Source organism: Phlebotomus papatasi, chromosome 1, assembly GCF_024763615.1.
Source record: "Phlebotomus papatasi isolate M1 chromosome 1, Ppap_2.1, whole genome shotgun sequence".
Lineage (NCBI taxonomy): Eukaryota > Metazoa > Arthropoda > Insecta > Diptera > Psychodidae > Phlebotomus > Phlebotomus papatasi.
In genome coordinates, this window is record NC_077222.1 from 33,446,906 (window position 1) to 33,467,505 (window position 20,600).

At 30.4% G+C, this 20,600-nt stretch overlaps 1 protein-coding gene across 18 annotated transcripts in view; it reads right to left on the minus strand.

The window, feature by feature from the left end:
* Positions 1-8,197: 8,197 nt before the first annotated feature.
* The window catches only part of LOC129798856 (probable nuclear hormone receptor HR3), a 194,883-nt gene continuing 182,480 nt past the window's right edge, over positions 8,198-20,600 (minus strand). For 15 of the 18 annotated variants that reach the window (XM_055842287.1, XM_055842288.1, XM_055842289.1 and 12 more), the window contains one exon: positions 8,198-19,579. In XM_055842287.1, coding sequence (XP_055698262.1) covers positions 19,459-19,579 — 121 coding nt within the window. In that variant the 3' untranslated portion in view covers positions 8,198-19,458. The remainder of the gene's footprint in view (positions 19,580-20,600) is intronic. The other 3 variants (XR_008751473.1, XR_008751471.1, XR_008751472.1) reach the window with 1 other exon arrangement.

The window sequence follows — 20,600 nt, forward strand, 5'->3', positions numbered from 1 at the left end:
AAATGTGTATTTTTGTGCCTCACCTTCTCTTATTTAATTTATTCCGTTTACAAAAAAAAATAAAAAAATAAATAAATTCATTAACAAAAAATTTAGAAATATTTTTAAAAATATCAAAAATGATTTTTTCTTTGCTAAATAAGTCTAAAATCGACAATGTCCCCATTGTAGTTATTGAAAATAGTATTTAGTTTTCAGAAAAAGTTTCCAGACAAGCCTCACGTAAAAAAAATACTGAAAAATTAGGGATTAAGGAATGGTTTCAGAGAATGTTTTTGTTATTTGCAAATATCTTGTGGATAAACTATCCTCCATGTTCAGGGATAATATGAGGATCCTATCGCGATGGTATGTTGAGGATTCGATATGTTGAAGTTGTCCATTTTACGCGTATTTTTCAAAGAGCTCCGGTAGATAGTTAATTACTTAAAAACGGACTGTGATTAACATTACAGGCTAGAATTTATTCTAATTTTTTTGTATGCACAAGTAGAACTCAACAGTTATTACCGATATGACATTTTTTATTGCTCAAATTTTGCAGAATGAGCACTAAAAAGAATATCCTTTTTTATGTGTTTATGTATCTGGATGCAAAATGGTGAGAGATGGGGACTTGGGACTTTCAGAGAACCCCCCATAAGTTGACCCTGGGACAATTTATATGTTTCTCTAAAACATATTCTGAATTGAAGAAAAAAATCGCACGACGTGTTTTCGAGCAATCCCAAAAAACATGGTTTAGAAGGGGAAGGAAAGGAGTGGGGGCAAAATAAAGAACATATTAATGGTCCCAGGGTCAACTTATGGGGGGGTCACCCGAAGGTCCCAAGTCTGTATCTCTCACCATTCTGCATCTATTTTAGATTGAAAATAAAACGCAAAAATAAGAAATTTTTAAGACATTCGTTCCTCAACATACATACCATTAAGACTGGACCCCAATTTTAGTACTGGACATTAGCAATAGTTCTTTACAAGAGATAATTGTTGATACATAAAACATTTACCAATAAACTTTCCCTTAATTCCAATTTTTCCCAAACGTATGACTTATTTCGGAACAAGATTTTTTCCCAAACGTACGACTTATTTCGGAACGGAGGGAGTATAATTTAATTTTTTTATTTCATAGTAAAACTATGAAACTCAGTGCTCTTTAAATAATTGAAAATAAACAGTACGGCATCAGTATTAGGGCAGAATCACATTGACAATAAAATGCTCTCCATAGCCTTACCATATTTCGTTAATTTACGCATTTTCGTTGCAATTCTTACAAAAATTTTCCATTTCCATATTACCTTATCTCATACTTGGTGGTACTAGGTGAAAATAATATAAGAAAATTGAAGAAATAAAACGAAAATGTGACAAACGATGAACAAAAAAACTGTACGAGTGATTTCTCTTACAGTTTTTTTTGCTCACCGTTTATCTCATTTTCGTTTTATTTCTTTAATTTTCTTATATTATTTTCATCTAGTGCCACCGAGTATGAGATAAGGTAATACGGTAATCGAGAATTTGCGTAAGAATTGCAATGAAAATGCGTAAATTAACGAAATATGGCGAGCATTTTACTGTCAATGTGACTCTGTCCTTAAACTGTATTCGCTAATATTTTCACTAACAGGTTTTTAGTGATAAAATAAAATTGCAATAAACTTGAATTAAAATTGAAATGAATAAAAAAAAATTATTTCATCTGTTACTTTTTTTTGTATTATCGTCGGGAATTAATGCACAATTTATCACTATAAAAATTTAAATTGCCTAAGATTTTAGATGATTAATGTATCCTTTAATATCCCTTTAATAATAATTAAACCACTTTTATTTTTAACAATAACCGATTTTTTAGTATCCATTTTTACTGTAAGGTAAACCATTTAATTTATCAGCAACCAAATTGCTCAAAGGATTCAATTATTTGTTTTTAAGATTTTAGCAAGGAATATGAAGGTGTTTTAATTAAGAATCCGATTAAGAAGATTGACAGATATTTTCAAGATTTATTCCTGAAATTTTAAGAAAAAATATTTAATCAGTAGGAGAAGGTGGGGCCACATTCAAAACTCAAAAAAAGAAAAATAATATTTATACCAATTTAGCTTAAAATTCAATGAAAAATATTTAAATAACTTTTATGTGAATTATATTAAGGACTACTTAAACTTCAGTTTATTGCTCTCCTCCCAAGTGAGACTACTATACTAAATATCGTTTAATTTTTTACCAAAATTAATTAATGTGAAACAAAGAATAATGAGATCAGAGATTCTGATGACATCATTTCACGCTATTGAAATCTCACATCATAAAATTCACTTTATACGTAAATTATTTTTCAAGGTTTCGAGATTTTACGAATCCGATCCTGAGGAATTACTAAAACTTGTAAACTTTATGGCTTTTCACCTACGGCTTACCAATTAGGTAAACCTTTACGATTCTAAAATTCACTGCACTTGTATTTTTAATTAGAAATTTAAATATAATTCTGGATAGGATTAAACCTATACTGCATTCGAGTAAGAAAGATGAAAAGTGTCTTAAATTAATTAATTGCAAGCCCTTTAGAACTTATGCATGGGGTCTTTTTTCTCTTGAAAATGTTTTTTTTTTTAATTGTAAGGATTATAATTGATTAGGATAGCAGAGTATTTATCGTATAATTATTTATTTTAAAAAACATGCACTTCTTGTATTGAAGATCATCCAAAATTTGATCACAAGAACACAAAAAATCCGAAGATCACTACAAATCTTTAATTTTCAGGAATATTATCACATTATCCAGAGAGTAATAGTATTCAGCAAATGGTCCTGGAGGAGTGTCCACTAATGTACACAAATTCCTCTAGAGAGGATCACTGATACTGGCAGTTGCTGGTGTCGATGAAGATTTGAGTGATCGCGCGCGATCACAAGAGAGCTTCCGAGGATTGCGTGTTGGCGCGTCGGAGTGACGAAAACGACTGAATTACATTGATTGTGTTTAAACTATTTTATTATATTTTTACTACGAGCGTCGTCGTAGTACAAACAGCAATTTATTCATGAGTTGCTTCCACTTTTGTTATTTTATTTTTATATTCTTTTTCTCGCGCGCTGCAAAATTACATTTTGTGTGAGAGAAACACCTGTGCTAAATGCTTGCTATTTGCTCTTTTATGCTACTTTAAAGCAAATTCTCTCTCTCTTGTCTTTTTTTGTTGTTGTAATATTTGCTGCTAAAATCCCATCAGAAATGGGTGAGATAAGGATTTCTGTGTGCAAATTTTTCGGCTAAGAATGACACAAAAGGAAATGATTCTTCATTTCTTGTTCACTGTGAAATTTATTCAGAACCTTTGTCATGGAAGAGACAAGAAAATTAACTAAAGACCATCTTGAGAACTTTTAATTGTTCCTTAGGAGTTCTATTCGCCTAAAACAAAAAAACCGACACCTTTTCGAAATCACTATCTCGCCCTCGGGATCTTTCACGTTTTTGGCGGGCCATTTTTGCGCGTTTACAAAAATCTTACAAGAAAACCCTTCATGTGGAAACTTTTAATAACCTTTCGTGATTTGTTCAGAATTTCTTTCCAGATTTTTTTTTCGGGAGGTCTATTGCCATTTGGGGAGGAGCAGAGGGAAAAAAAAGAGCACAGAACTCTGTCATTGATGATCAAATATGCAAAATAGGCTCACGAGAGAGACACATTCTGCAATCCAAATGCTCAGCCAGTGGAAAGATCATTAGCAATTGAAATGTGGGCCAATCGCTGGACAACCGGGAGATGTTGATGGAAGTATTTTAGGTGAGAAAATAGAATTCACCGAAGGGCATTTCAGATGACAAACTGATAGTAAAAATGTGCACTTCCATGCCAGCACAAAAAGATCTCGCCATTGGGATCATTCACAAAAATGTTCTATGATGATCGCACCATATCCACAAAAGGTACCCCCAAGAAGGCCAAATTTAATGACTCTACATTTCAACAATGGGAAATTTATTCTGTCTTGTTTTTTTTCGGGTATTTTATTAGTTAAATTTGTGGACCTAGAGCTAGGGAAATTATCGAATTGAGCGGAGTAACTGAATTGCGTGAATTTTCATTGAGGTTTTATTAAATGGCCTGAGAACGACGAGGAAGAACACAGCTAAAAAGAGTGAAATAAAAATAGAAAATTACACCATTTAGTGTTAATTCAACAAATAAAGAAGGTTTTATCACCTCACACAATTAACTTGCTTGCTTTTAATCAATTTCTACAATCATTTATTATTATTTCAAACTCTCTTTGTTAAAACCGATTTACCTTTTTGTTTATTTTTGAAATTTAAAATTTTAAAAGTCCTTTACATTTAGGAATAATGGGATTTCAGTAGCGCAATAGTTAAGATCATTAAGATCGTTAGGTCTTGGGCGGACGAGATCTCTGACTCGATTCGCAAAGTTGTTCGAGTTCCGTCCAGTGCAAGCAACTGAATGTCAGGAGCACAGGAAAAGACATTTTCACTGTACTAAAACGTAATAGGGGGAGGTGGGGCTACTTTGAGCTGTGGGGCTACATTGTTATATGATTTTTTCACCCATTTCTAAATGAAGCTGGTTTTTACAATTATTTTTTTTTTAAATCCGAATTAGATCAAGTTAAAACCCAGTTTCCTTTAGAAATATGCGAAAAATCGTATAACAATGTAGCCCCACAGCTCAAAGTAGCCCCACTTCCCCCTATAATGCACGGCCTCTGCCCAAAAAACTCTGGGAGTATGGAAGAAGCATTCACACTACGGGGAAGGCGCTCCTGGGCGGTCTACATAATGGACTTAGCGGATTCTTTAGAGTGTATCCTAGCACCATACCCAAAGACGCCTCAAAGTTGATTCTGTTTTCCGAAGTTTGACAAATCAAATCATTACTGTTTTGTGAGAGATCTCAAGTGGGCTGATGCTGATTCCCTTCTTCAGGCGGCTGCTATTGACCATCGGTCAATTTGTTGTCATCGATCAATAATCGGGCAGAGTTACTGGGTGACCTCTTATATTCTATGTTTTAATCACGCGTTCTCTATACAGTAAGGTGATAATATTACACAATCCTACGACCCCTAGAATGCGTTCATATTAAAGGCAATCGAAGATCCCAATACTGCTAACAAAGAGTGGAGGAATTTATCACTGGTTCGCATTTAACGTTCTTTGTAATAAGGCGAAAACTTTGATACGTGATGCGAAGGCTAATTAGGGGAAAGTACTCTCACTTCGAACGGTCATGCCTTTGAATAATGTGAATTTCTTTTATTGTTCCTAAGAGCCTTACATGTAATTATCACATATTTATCAATAATTGATAAAATAAGCTAACTAATATAATTAATAGAAATGTTTCTTAGGATATATCGACGCTTCCATTCTATACTATGCTATCTCAGAGTGACTACAACTTTTCAGGAGAGCCATTTGGAGTTGGTGATTTCCTATGCTGCCTGTGTAATTTTTTTTTTCGAAAAATGGGATATCAAACCAAATTTTAATCAGTTATAGATCTCGGAACCAGGAACAACATATTTCTCGGGGTAATATAAGACTAAGTCGACTAAGCATAGTATGAACGTTCGATCCTACTATAACAGTCAGCGAGACCCATTTCAAGATTCTGCTTGTGGCGCAATTTGTGCCGGCTAGGGCTTAAAGGGATCTCATAATTCAGCAGATGCTGGTTCAAATGAAATTAATTAATTTTCCTTTAAACTTTCCTTTCGGATGAAGAAACTCAACTTTCCTCCAGAGTAAAGAATCTAGTTGTCATCTTTAAGGTGTTACATGGGTAAAAAAGACTGGGAAACACCATATTTTCTCTATTTTTTTTTTCAACAGCATAAAATGTTTGTTCTAATTTAAATTTTTAGGCATATAAAAGTACAACACATAAACTAATATTTTCTGAAATTTTCATTAAAATTTTTGGAAATTCAGCTATATTAGGGCCTCGCTATAGGCCATATTTGGTTCCAGATTTAACATTTGGGTCGCACGCAAAAGTCGCATTATCAACGACTTTTAGTATTGAAATTGCTCGACGACTTCCACTCCAGCGGGGTTCTACTGTATTGAGACTGGATAGATTTTCGGAGACTTAAAAAAAAAAACATGCTTTTCGGTGGACAAGATTTCTCGGAGTATACTAATCTGAGGTCAAAAATAAACTAAACTCGTAATTGAAAAAATTTAGAGGGGAAATATGCTGTGCTTTTCTAGTCTGCGTGACCTACGTATCTCCTTAATGATACATTTACTTGATCGGATCATGTAGCTGATATGTCGTAATTGGATGAAGGGTTGATGTGATACGTAGGGGAAAGTACTCTCCCTTCGAATGTTCATACCTTCGAATAATGTGAATTTTCTTTAAGTTTTCCTTAAGAGACTTATATACATTTCTATTAAATATTATTTAGCTTATTATCAATTACTAATAATTATGTGACAACCATGTGGAAATCTCTCTGGTGATGGCCAATGGATTTGAAGTCACATCACAATAAAACCACTTCTTCAATCTTGCTCAGAGCTTTAGATATGAAGAAGGTCCATATCCAGGACCGAAAGATCTGGGCAAAACTGAAGAAGCTTTTTTTGGAGGTGACTTCAAATCAACTGACCATTATCGGAGAGTCGCCTATCTGTCTGTCGTAAAGTTTTTCTTACGCTGCGCATATTACAACGATATCAAGCTTTTACGCCCAGGGAAACCAGATTGCTTCTGGTTAGAGCATTAATCGTGCAATTTTTCATCTATGGATGGATGTGAGTTCTTCTTCAGAATACAGGCTGAAGCCCAAAGTCCTCTGAAACTCGAATCTAATTCAAGTTGACGATATGCTTTCGGACTTCACAAATAAGACGCTCAGAGCAAAGGTGGACCGTTTTAATAGGGAAATGCATATAAAGGAGACCACTCTTGCTCTGAGCGTCTCAATGATCACATCTCGTTGGCTTTTCTACTGCCCGGATTTCTGGATGCCCGTGTGGTGAATTTCACCTCCAGGATTCTTAGGGTAGGCCGCGGTATCTCGCAGAGCTTTTGATTACTGAATTATCTTTCAGATTTTCATGTCTCCGTATGCCTGATTAAGGGGATCGTAATTTTCTAAATTCCTTGTTTGTGGAGGGCGTCATTCTCTCATGTTTGTGTCATGGCGTCGTGTTTGTGGAGGGCAAAGGGAGCAAAAGAGGGGCTTACTTGGAGTCATGTGGCCTTCTCCTTTAACACCTCGTCCTAACTTACTAGGTAGGGCCATTCGTTATTCAGAGGACAATGTGTTCTAATTATTTTAAATAAATTGAATGTAATTGAAAAATATCTCTTATGTTTCAATTTTTTATACGGGTATCCTTAGGGGATGGGGAGAATAGGAGCGATTTTTTCTAGACAGGTTAAGTAATTATATCACTTACCTATTAGATGATATTCTTGAAATTATTATATTCGGCTTATCCGGCGTATAATAAATCCAGTGATAAAAATCGATTAGTAGTATCTTTTTGAGGATTTTAAGTACTTATTTTGTGTTAATTAATTGACAATTGCTGTTTTTCACTGCAAGTTTATTCATTTTTGTTAAAAGCTTTCTGTGATTTTGAACGAATATGTTTTACATATTTGCATCACGGGAAGAATATAAATTTATTATTCTTTGTTACCTCAAAAATTTCTTCAATTTTTTGTTCCATTCTCAGAGTCAACTTGGCTTTGTTCATCCATCAAACAGAGACCTTTCTTGTGTGGGAAAAAACAATAAAATTTGCAATAAATCGACAAAATATCGTAAATCTAGAAAGCATTATGACATTATCTCTTCGCAGCACGAAGACAATGTCCAAGAAGATAGAGATGCCATGGAGCGTAAATTGATATCCTTCCTCGGTAAATTCCTGCCACAGTGAATTCTGTGACTGTCTTGAGAGGTTCTTTGGTGCTTTTGGCAAAGTGAAAGAGGAAATTGCTTTATGTTTCTGTCTGTTGATTTCCTGCCTCCGATGTCAATGACACTCTTTTTTTCTGCAAAACTTAATTTCTGTTGAAAATATTTTCAACCTGTTTTTCGGACAAAGAAGATATATTCTTTGGAACTGTTAGGAGTTTTCTAAGGTTTCTAGTTGGATGATTTCGAATGTTTAGCCTTTTTGGAGTAAAAGATTCTTATTTCGTCACTTTTTTTTTGTATATATTTAATAATGTATTAATTAGTATAATAGTTTCTGTACACTTTCAATAAAAATCTTTTTTACTTTTTTCTTCAACATATTGTTTTTAATTAAAAAAAAAACAAAAGAAAAGATCTTCTCTTTTTGCTTTTTCTTCTATTTATTTTTTCACTTTTTTTCTCCTTGTTTTCTCAATAATCTTTAATTCTTTCAATTATTACTAGTTAATTAGATTTGTGTTTATTATTTTTTGTAGGTTTTTCTTCTTACTTTCTCCCACTTTTTTTCTTACTTCCTCACCTTGTCTCCTAACTTTGCTGATCGTTTTATTTTCTCTCAAAATTTTGCTTAATTCAAAAATTGTTTTTCTCTTCTCTTTCTATTTTCTTCATCATCTTTATTAATTTATTTATTTTTAAAAGAATAAAAAGAAGAAAACTATATAAGAGTTATTACAATTATATGAATTTATTATAGGTACATGATAATTTACTTCTTTTAATGTTCATCATCCATTTAATATTCTTTTGTGTTTTTTTTTTCTTTCTTTCAATTTCTTTAAATATTCTTTTCATTTTCATTTTCAATTTCTCTACAATTCTGAGAAATTTCTATATACTGAAGGATTCTTTTTTTCTTCTTATTTCTTTTGTGATTTGTGGTTTTTTCTTTATACTCAGAGAAGGAAACAACAAAGTTAAAATCTTTACATCTTTCTTCTTTTTTGTTTTTTCTGCTAAAAGTAATAATTAATATTTTCTCTCAATCATAAAAAATACCCTTCTTACACATTACTGATGCTTTGCATTTAATAAAATGTGATTCATTTTGTAATTCATTAAAACAATTACTTTTCAACAAAAAAAAATCTAGTTAGAAAAAAGAAATTTCTCTAAAATTAAATTGTTTATATTTCTTTTCTTAATTTGTTTGTTTAGAGTCGAAATTTTTCACATTACTTACGTTTTTTTTTGTTGTTTTTCTTATGTACACAAAAAAGTATGTACAATATTACATAAAAAAGATTTTTCATGCCCATTACATCTAACGCCTAGCGGATCCATCCTAAATCTCTTACAATTTCACAGTGATTCCATCATTTTAATAGGTTCATTTTTTTCTTTTAATTAATTTGTTGTTTGTAGAATAACAAAAAAAACGAAAATTGGAAATGAGACAATAATTTTCTTTATTCAAGACTCATCACTCAAATTTGAGCGACAAACAGTCCTCGATCAAAACTTTCCTTTAATACCCTTTCACCCAAAATAAACCCTAAGAATTAATTTAAATTCTCCACTTTTCCATCTTCTGTTTGTTTTTTTTAGTATTTAATTATAAATTAAGAAATAATTATTTGCATCACTTACGTCCTACATCTTTTTTTTATATACCTTTTCATCTTCAAAATATGAATAATTTCGACTTTGTGTGTTTCATTTTATTTATTTTTTCTTTTGCAATATATTAACGTTTCTATTTTCTCACCTTTTTCTTGTTTTCTCTTTTTTTTTACTAATGTTCTATGAACAAATTAAAATTAATTAAATAAATCCCTACAAGATATACTTTACATACGCGCACTTTCATCATTTTTTTTGTTTAAAAATTCTTTTGAACAAGAAGGAAAAGAAGACTAAATTTCATCTATGAAAAAATATGCCAAAATTTTCAAAAATTCATTCTTTTGTCTCATTCTGAGAAGATTCTTTGTGCATAAAATTGGTTTTGTTCCTTTTTTTGTCTTTGTTTTAGATTTGCAGGTTTATGGGATTTTCGAGATCAAATTAAAGACATAAAAGAGCACTTGAAACTTTGCTGAAAATTCTAACCTCAAAGTTTGTAGGTAATAAGCACTTTGAGGTTAGAATATTAGAATTCACAACGGTTTTCTTGAAGAAACTTCCTAGGACACTTTCAAATGCCCTAAACAAAAGCGTTTAACGCTCTGAAGCTTAGCTTTGACTGCAATAGATGCATCAAAATTGAAAAATCGTTTCAATGTAAAGGTAAATCCTTCTTTTTTATAATTTTGAGGTTAGAATTCTCAGTGCTTTAATATAATTTTCACGCTTAAATTCCTTAGAACGTAGTTAAACGAATTGGCCTGGCGCTTGATTGCTATGACAGGATCAGATGCAAGATACATAAAACTAGAAATAAAATCACCAAGCCCAGATCCTTTGCCCTTTTGAGGTTAGAATTTTCAGCATTCACGTCCGTGGAATAAATAAACTAAAAAACGACTCCAGACAAAAGATGAAAAATCGCTTCAAATTAACGAATAAAGCAGTTTTTGTAATTTTTAGGTTAAAATTTTCAGCACTTGAGAACGGGTTCTACGTTTATACTTCCTAGAACGTGGTTAATCATTAAGCGAGTTTTCCTTGCGCCTGGTTGCTCAGTGGTGACTCAATCTGACATAATGTGACAGAAAATAGAAATAAAATCAGCAAGTCCTGATTCTTTGCCTCTTTGAGGTTAGAATTTTCAGCATTCGTAACGGTTTCTGTGATTGAAGCTCCTATGACGATTTTACACACTAACAGCGAAAGCGTTCAACGCTCTAACGTTAAGCACTGGTTAGAATAGAGGCAAAAAATAAGAAATCGCCTAAAATCAATGAATAGAACATTTACTGCAATTTTGAGGTTAGAATTTTCAGCATTCGTAATTTTTTTCGGGATTGAACCCCTTAGGACAAATTCAGTCTCTATAAACGAAAACGTTCAACGCTCCAGTGCTAAACATTGGCCACAATAGGTGCAACAAAAATGAAAAATTGCTTGAAACCAACACATATAGCAGTTACTGCCATTTTTAGGTTAGAATTCCCAGCGTTTGGGAATACTATCCACACATAAGTCCTTATAAAGCATTTAATCTTAATGCAAAATCAATAAGCCTTCCTTTTTTGACATTTTGAGATTGAAATCTTCAGCATTCTTAACGATTTTCGTGATTGAACCCTTTAAAACAATTTTAGACGCCACGAGCGAAAGCATTTAACGTTTGGGCGATAAACATTGGCTGCAATAGATGCAACAAAAATTAGAAATCGTTAACTAACGTATACAGCATTTACTGCCATTTACTGTCGCTTAAAGTCTTCACAACATGTTAATACGTTTCTTAAAATTACCAAGCTATGGTTTTTTTTTATCATTTTGAGGTTAGAATTTTCAGCACTTGCATTGGTTTCCTTGGTGTTCTTCCAGACGCTACAAGCGAAAGCGTTCTTTATTTGGGCGATAAGTGTTGGCTGCATTAAACGCAATATAAATTATTAATGTTAATAAAATCAGCGAATCTCACTTTTTACGATTTTAAGGTTAAAATAAACGTTCACGGACCGTTGCTATATTTGTGTTCCAAAGAACGCGTTCTAATGCTACGATTCCAATTTAGTTTAAAATATTTTTATTTTCAGCTGAATTCTGCAAACCCTAAACGAAAATTCCGAGGCAGTTCCAGATATTTGGTTAGCACTTTTTGTTCGACTGCTGCTGACCGGTTAGCACATTTTTGCTGATGGATTTAGCAAAAATATACTGAAAACGCATCTTTTATTTACTGTGGTCTCTGGGTCATGGCAGCATTTACTGAATTTGATGTGACATTAATAAAAAAAACGCAAATAAAATCGACGAATCCGTTACACTTGTGTTTTTTAGGTTATACTTTTCAACGTTTGGGAAGAGTTACCGCGATTTACCTCAATAAAGGCATTTATACATTAAGCCAGTTAGCATTGTGCCATCAGACGATTAACACTGGGAATTTTAAATACAATGTTGCCATTTTTGCGATTTTGTAAGGTTAGTTTTTCAGTATTCGCAAACCGTTTTTCTAAGAGCAGTCCTTCATTTTTCTTAGTGGTTTTTGCATAGAACTAAATGAGGACGATGAAGCTATCATCGCAAAATAGTTTTGATTATTTTGCACATAACCTCAAACAAATGGAATTACATTATATTCAAGAAGGTTAAATTTTGTAGGTTAGAATTTTAAACAATTTGAGTTCTGTTTCGCATTATACAGCGAGAGTTCTACCACTTGACTTATTGAGTTCTTCGAATCATTCTCAGTAAAAAAACGTTCATAATTTTCAGGTTATGTTGACTTTGACAAAGATTCTCTGGAAAATTAAAAGATTTTAACAAAACAAAATTCGGTATCAATATTTTACGAAATGTGGAAGGCTTTTTTTCTGCAGAAAAGCAAAACACGACTAATTTTCAACAAAAATGCCATTGAGGTTAAATTGAGGTTAGAATTGACTTCCACTGAAAGATCTCCAAAATCGCATAAACCTTTAGCTTTTTTTTTGAAAAATAATGAAAAATAGAAATAACCTTTAAAATTTTAGTAATTATCTAAAAACAAAGTTCGTTTTTTCTTCTTCTAAATTTTCTTTTTATAGTAAAAATGTTTTATTATCGAAATATTACGGATTGAAATTGAACATTTTTTTTGTGTATATTTTACGTGTATTCATTTTTGTTTTAATGTCTTTTTTGTGAATTTTAAATGCAACTCTGTAGAGATTAATTTGTCAATTAAGCCTTTCCCCCGAATTACCCCGAAAAATTTCCCACCAAATTCATTCCCAATTTGTCCATCTTCTGCCCAAGGGTATTATGAGTTTTATTTCTCTTTTTTTTTAAATGGAAAGTTATTTTCTTTTGTCTGATAAAAGTTGATTTGAAAATGATTTTTTTTCTTTTTGCGACTAATCACTAAGTATTTTCGTCTTATGTTTTTTTTTCATTTTGTAAAAGTGTTGTATAATTTATGTAATATTTTTTTCTTTTAGTTTTTTTTCTTTTTAATTTATGCACTTAAGACTACTCTCAGAAAAAAAATTGTATCTAATATCAATCTTTTAGTTTTTTTTAGTAATTTTCTTTTTTTATCTATTTCTCTCTCTCAGATTTTTTTTATTCTTAAACTCTTTTCCTTCTCTTCACTCACACTCATTTCTTGCACTCTTTTTTTAATTTTTTTTTACTTTGCTGTATTCTGTGAAATATAATTTTTTTTAAAGGTTTCATTTATGTTTAACAAGTTTTTTTTTTAGCTTTTTTGTTTTTTTTTTCTCTTACTATTGTATATAATAATAGTTAATAATAATTACTAATATAATTCTTTATATTTAATATTAAATTATTCAGATTTATTTTTTTTAGTATATATTTTATGTCATTAATATATATTAAATCTTCTTTTTTTCATCATTTATCTTTTATTTAAGGCAATTAATTCATACATGTATTTTTCTTCATTTTTTTTTATTATAGAAGCACCCATACATTTATAAGTTTCTCTCTCTCTTTATTTTTTTCGGTATTTTCATTCTTCATTTACTGGATTTTTGTTTTTTTTTTTTGAAAAATTGTAATATTTCTACTATTTTCTTGTATTCTCGATGATTTTACAATCATCACGATCAACATGAAAAAATATTTATGAGGTGAATAACCAATATTTTTTGAGGAAGAATTAGCCAAAGTAATTTTTCTAAAAAAATGTTTTATATCAATGATTTTTTTTTGTGTTTAGGAATTTTTATTTTTTTTGTATTTTGAGAAAAACAAATTTCATGAAAAGTGTATTTTATTTTAAATTCTTTCTACTCGGAAAATGTCTATTTTCTTTATCATTCTTTTCTTTTAATATTATTTGTTTTCTATTAATGTTTTCTTTAGTACGTATAGAAGATTGTTTTTTTTCATTTGCTTTCTTACTAAATCTCTTTTATTGTTTTGTCTATTTTTTAAAAGTTCTTTTTCTCAGCTATTTTTAATCGTATATTTTTTCATGTCTTTCCGTTTTTCTCTTTTATTTTTATTTTTTAAAATTTTCATTTTTAAATTTATTCTTCATGAAGATGCAAAAGAATTTCAGAAACGTTTTCTTGGAAAATAATACAAAAAAAAACAAAATAAAAATATTTTTAACAAGGATTTTTACAGCTATTTTCACACACTTTTCCTTCACTCCCTCCTTTTTTTGTATTCTTTTTAACATATCACAAGATTTTCTCTTCGTTCACTATTTTTTCTTACGTTCCTCTCCAGCTTCTTTTTCTTCTATTTAATTTTTTGTTTTTTTTTCTGGGGTAAGGGTCCTGCTCTAAATATTGCTGAAATTACAACAAAACAGACAAAGGACAAATCATTTAAAAAAAAAATCAAGAAAGAAATTGCAATCCTCAGTTCAAGGTTTCGTTTTTGTTTTTTGTTTTTAGATTGATATTGCATGTAAAAAGTCTTTTTACTTCTTCAATAAACTGTATTAAGTGATTCTAACAATTACTGTTCTTTTTATAAATCTATTTCTCTGTTTTTTTTTCTTTATAAATATTAGATTGCATTTTATTATTTCAAAGTGTGGAGATTTCCTTCTTTTTCAAAATAGTTGATAGGAAGTCGTCAAATATGAAAGGAACTTTTGCCAAATTAGGAACAAAAAGCAACTTTCATTATTTGATCTTCCTCTTAAAATTCAGAAAATAAAAATTAATGTAATTAAAAATTTTATTTATTATTTGTTTTATTAATTTTTCAATACTTTTTAAATTGTAAATATGAATGCAATATTGATGTTTTATTTTATTTTAATGTTGTTTTTTGGTTTCTTTTTTCTAGTTATGAAATTTCCTATTTTTATTTTTCTTTGTCTGTATTGTGTGTCAAATTGTCTTTTAAATGAAGAGTTTTATTTTTAAAATATCCCTCTAAACTGTTTTTATATTTATTAAAAATCTATTCGCTGCAATTTTTTCAACAGTATTAAATTCAATTTAGACAGTAATGCCCAGTGCACAATAACTTTTGTTTTGTAAACATGTTTTCAAAATTTCCCATGAGAGTGAACGAGATGAGTAGATCTAGATCTCACTCACTCTCATTGAAATGTCAAAAACATATTTACAAAACAAAAGTTATTGTGCGTTAAGCATAATGATGAAAAGAGAGTATTTTGATTTAGTGAAATTTTATTTGTCGCTCAATAATTTTGGTTGTTGACTTAATGACTTAATGACCAGTGAAAGGTAATTTTGTACAGTTCTTTTAAGCTTAATTGAAGTAAACTTTTTCGTTTGCAAATTGTCCAAATATTCACCAATTTTATTTGGGTATAGCTTACTGTCAAAAGCTAATTCAGCGTTTTGGGTTGGCATATGATATCAGCAGGTTTGACAGTTCTTTTTAAATGAAAATAGCTTCTAATTAAGCTTACTAAGTAATCTCGATTTTAAAGCTTCTATCAAGTATATTTTTTTCTCAAATTCTCTTCTTTACCTCCCTTTCACACTCAGATCTAAATTGAATTTGTTGTGATGCTCAAAGGAAGAAGAAGAGTACGAAAAAGTGGAATGACCATACATAATACTTTACAGAGAGAGGGATGGAAAACTTTATTACAAAAAATAGAAAGTAGAAAGTGTTCTAAAGATTATGAATTTAGATTTCGAGATCACAAAAATTTCGAACAAACTAAATTAAATCGACAGAAATAGTTCGTTTTCAGCAAAAAACGTATTTATAAGTTTCAAAACAATTCTTTCAATATTTTAGCAATCCGAAAATTTAATTTTTCCAATTTAGATTCTATTGAATTTAGGCTTATTTGGTATCCAAAATATTGTTTACTGATCATCAAAAAATTTTCACAGACATATTTTTAAGTTATAAATGATTTACTAACAGAAATTAATAGTTTGCTAAAAATCCTTGTATTCCAATACAGAATTACTAAGTAAAAATAAAAAAAAACGTATTCAGTCAGTAAAGAATGCCGGTAGAAATTTAAAAATTGACTTAAAAAAATAATTTTACTTCAGTCAGTCAAATTCAGTCGATCGAAATGTCGTAGTACATGATTATATCTTTCTAAGAATGAGAAACAAAAATCATATTTTCTCATGAAAATTAAAATTTACACAATATTGGAAGATATTCTATGGCAACCCTAATTGATGAATATCGTATTTTGACAGCTGCGAAACAAAAATAAACTCAAAAAATGCATCAGAACGTAGAGAAATGAAATTTTCTTTACAAATTCTTTATCTTGACACATTCACTGACTTTTTTTTGTATGTAAAGTAAATACAACTTGACAATTTGAAATTGACGTCTAACTGTGACAAACAAATTTCACTAAATCGAAATTAAAATTCACCAAATCGAAAAGGTGTGCGTTAATTACAAATCTAAATTCATAGTAAAAAATTGTAATTGAAATCCAAAAAGAAATCAATGAAATTTATAATTTATCCTCACTGATTTAGTATTGAAAAATAACTTTTAAAAATATTGTTTTCTTCAATAATGTTCTAATGACATTGTATTCTCTGATTGGCAGGAACCTCAAAGCGTATAATGCTCGAACCAATCAGAGAACAGGATGGGATTAATATATTTAAATGGCATTTATATTATTTATTTTCCGGATAATGCTCTTCTAAGGCTTTATTTTTTGAACTTTTCTTTTCTGGCAAAAAAAGAAATTATGTCTCTGAAGCTTTGTAAATTTCCCAGAAGGTAATCTTAAGTAAAAATTTTCTTCTTTTCGTAGAAAGTTTTACTGAAAATTCTTCTTTGGGAAACTGCAGAAACTTTATCTATTTTTCAATCTTGAGCCAAACCCACGCGTAATTAAATGTGTAATGTCGTAAAATATTTTAGTCACCGAGCATTCTCTGATTGGCTGTAGCTTGAAAGTCCGCAAAGCTTTTGGAGATACAGCCAAACAGAAACGACTGCGAGACTAAAATATTTCTGAAAATAAATATTCAATTCCATAAAATATTTCAGTTCCATTGCGCTTTTTGATTGGCTAAAGCTTAAAAGCCCTAAAAACTTTCAAAGCTTTAGCCAATTAAGGAATGAAATGGTACTAAAATATTTTGATAAATAATATATAATTCCATAAAATATTTCAGTTCCATTGCGCTTTTTGATTGGTTCAAGCTTAAAAGCCCTCAAAGCTTCCAAAGCTGTAGCCAATTAAGGATCGCAATGGCACTAAAATATCTTAATAATTAAATATTTAATTCCATAAAATATTTCAATTTCATTGCGTTATCTGATTGGCTAGAGCTTGAAAGCCCTCAAAGCTTTCAAAACTTTAGCCAATTAAGAAACGCAATGGCACTAAAATATTTTAATATTTAAATATTTAATTCCATAAAATATTTCAGTTCCATTCAAAATTCCATCCAATTTGAAAACACAATGATAATTAAATATTTTAAAAATTAAATATTTAATCCCATAAAATATTTTAATTTTGCAGCGTACTCTGATTGGCTGGTATTTGAAAGCTCTCAAACCTGGAGCTTGAAAGTTTTCAAAGCTCCAGCCAGTCAAAGATTACGATAATGATAAAATACTGCAACAACTAAATATTTAATTCCACAAAATATTTCAGTCCCATTCGGTTCTCTGATTGGCTAGAGCTTGAAAGCCATTATAGTTTTCCAAGCTCCAGCCAATTAGAAACAGCAATGACATTAAAATATTTTAATAAATAAGTATTTAATTCCATAAATAATTTCAGTCTAGCGACAGTTTCTAATTGGCTGGAGCACGAAAGCTTTCAAAGCTTGCGAAGTTCCAGCCAATCAGAAAAGACAATGACACTACAATATTTAAATATAATCAAATATTTATTCCCATCTTTTCATGTCACTGCGTTGTCTGATTGGGTAGAGCTTGAAAGTTAGAAAGCTTTAAAAGCTTCTGCCAATGAGAATTGGCCAAAGCTTTGTTCGCTTTAGAACATAATTTTCATAATGCTTTATTAATATATTTTTTTAAAATAATTGCAAAATATATTTATTTTTCAACTGTCAAAATTGAAAAAATACTGTTCGAAAAACGCAGTTATTTCTTTCACTGGATTTATCAAATTAATTATTTTCATTCTTGAAAATAAACTGGGACATTACGGATGTTTTGGCTTTCGAGAGAATTTTATTAATTTAAAAGAAAAGTAAATAAATTCTTTTTCACAAGAAATTTTTGTATAATACAGAAAAATCAATCGCGTGGGTCAATTAGAAAAAAAAAATAGTTTTCTCACATTACGTCACGGGGAAAAGTTATTAATTAGAAACAAACAAAACTATAAAAAATTAAATTCTACGAATTATAAAAAAAAACAACAAGAACAGAACTATCAAAGTAGTTATTTAAAAATTCAATATACACCAATAATATTTTCAATGCAAATAAAATTTGAGTAACGTTAACTAAATGACATGTTATTACACAAAAAAAAAGACAAAAGAAAAAAAGTAAAAGAAGTTACATAAAATATCCAGAAGGATAAACTTTTCCAGTGTTTTGTTTTTTTGCTACAAAAATTTTTTTCCTTATTTTTTTTTATAGCTTTTCTCCAAATCAGTTTTTATCTTCTCAGTTAAATTATTTTAAATTAATACAAATTATGTGCATAAAATTACATTTCTTAATTTAATTGCATTTTCTATACGTTTTCACTGTGTTCTCCTCTTTATTCTCTCATTTTCATCCCTCCTCTTGATCTCGAGACCTTCTTCTTTTGCAGATTTTCTCACTTGTTCTGAAGGATTTCCCTTTTTTCTAATTTTACTGGAGAATCCATTGAGAATTAAGTAAATAAACAAATACACAAGAAAATGCAATCAATCTACAAATATTTCGAAAAAAATATACTGGTAAAAAACTAATTATTTTATAAAAAAAAAATTATAAAATGAACACAAACGTTTCGCTAAAACGAAGGCAGTTTTTGAGTTTCTTTCACAAAAGAAAAATCCCCTTTCTCCACGAATCTTTGAGAAAATTAGAAGAATTTCCCGAAGAAGAGGAGAATGAGAAAGAGAGAATTGTGAACAAAATAAATAAATTACAATAAAGAGACCAAGAACATGCAAAGAAAATTCATAGAAAAAATTTCCTTTAAACATTTCTCGAGGGATAGAAAATGAATTAAAGACATTTCACACACAGTATAGTTTTCTTCTGAAACAATTATCACTTTTCTTCGCTATTTTTTTCTTATCCTTCTTTTCTTCCTTTTTTCTTCTTCACTGTTAAATAGTAATGTTACTCTTGTCCCCATACCTTTATAATATGCCGTGTGCCTAGAATTTCCTCTGCTTTTTTTTTGTATTGAACACCACACAATCTCCTTCAGATGTATTCTATTTCTGCCTCTTGTATGATGAGAACCACGGCGGCATTGTCGTCGCTATGTTATGTGAGATCTTGGGGTGAATCGATGGAGAAGAGCTCCTTGTACAGTGCAGGAAACACATAGTGTGGATGATCCTGTTTGAATTTGCTCAGTGCTTCCATATGCATCAGGGAAAGTTCCCTTTTGGATATTGAGAGAAAGTCCCAATTTAGAAAATGAATAGAACCACAAAAAAATATATTTCTGGGTGATTTTTTTTTTAAAGAAACAGTGATGTCAAAAAAATTTACAGCGCCACTGATGATCATTTTACAAACTTGTCTTGTTTTAAAGTTACTGGGGTTTCAAAGACCTTTCATTTGAACTTTATGTAATTAAAATCAGGCAAGTTGCACTGGAGAAATTACCACTAAAGTACCAAAAACTAGAAAATTAATTTTGCCTAAATTACAGGCGCAACTTCAAATTTTTGTTCTGATTACAAATAATACGCAAAATAAGCCAAGATCAGCTTATTGTAGATGAGCTTCTTAACGTGAGTAAATTCGGATTTACATGCAAATTCGAGTTGGAACTAAAGAAGAGAAATATTTATATAGAAGAGAAATGTCTGAAAAATTGCAAACTTTATATTTAAATCAAAATACCTAGGATGTAAATGAACTGACAGATAGATGATTGTGGAATATAGAGCAGAATCTCCTCTATAATTTTCCCCTAAAACTTGATCTTATCGGTTGCTTGGTACCCGAGATAATTCAATTTTTGTTTTGGAACACGTTTTTTGACTACAGCGGCCGTTTTTTTCCATGTGACGAACTACAGCAATATCAAAGAATGATTGAATTGATCATTCTTTTGAACCCTATTTTTAATTACTCAGCCGAGTAAAAGCCGTCATATCAGCACCTGCGTAGGGGAAAGTACTCTCCCTTGGAACGTTCATGCCTTCGAATAATGTGATTTTCTTTTATCTTCCCTAAGACACTTATACATAATTATCACGTACATATCAATAGTTGACGATAAGCTAACTAATATTTAATAGAAATGTGTAAGTTTCTTAGGAAAAAATAGAAGAAAATTTATATTATTCGAAGACATGAACGTTCGAAGGGAGTGTACTTTCCCCTTACTTTCGCAGCATTATTGTGGAAAAAATAATTTTTTTCTACACTAAATCGACAAAATCGAGCAGATG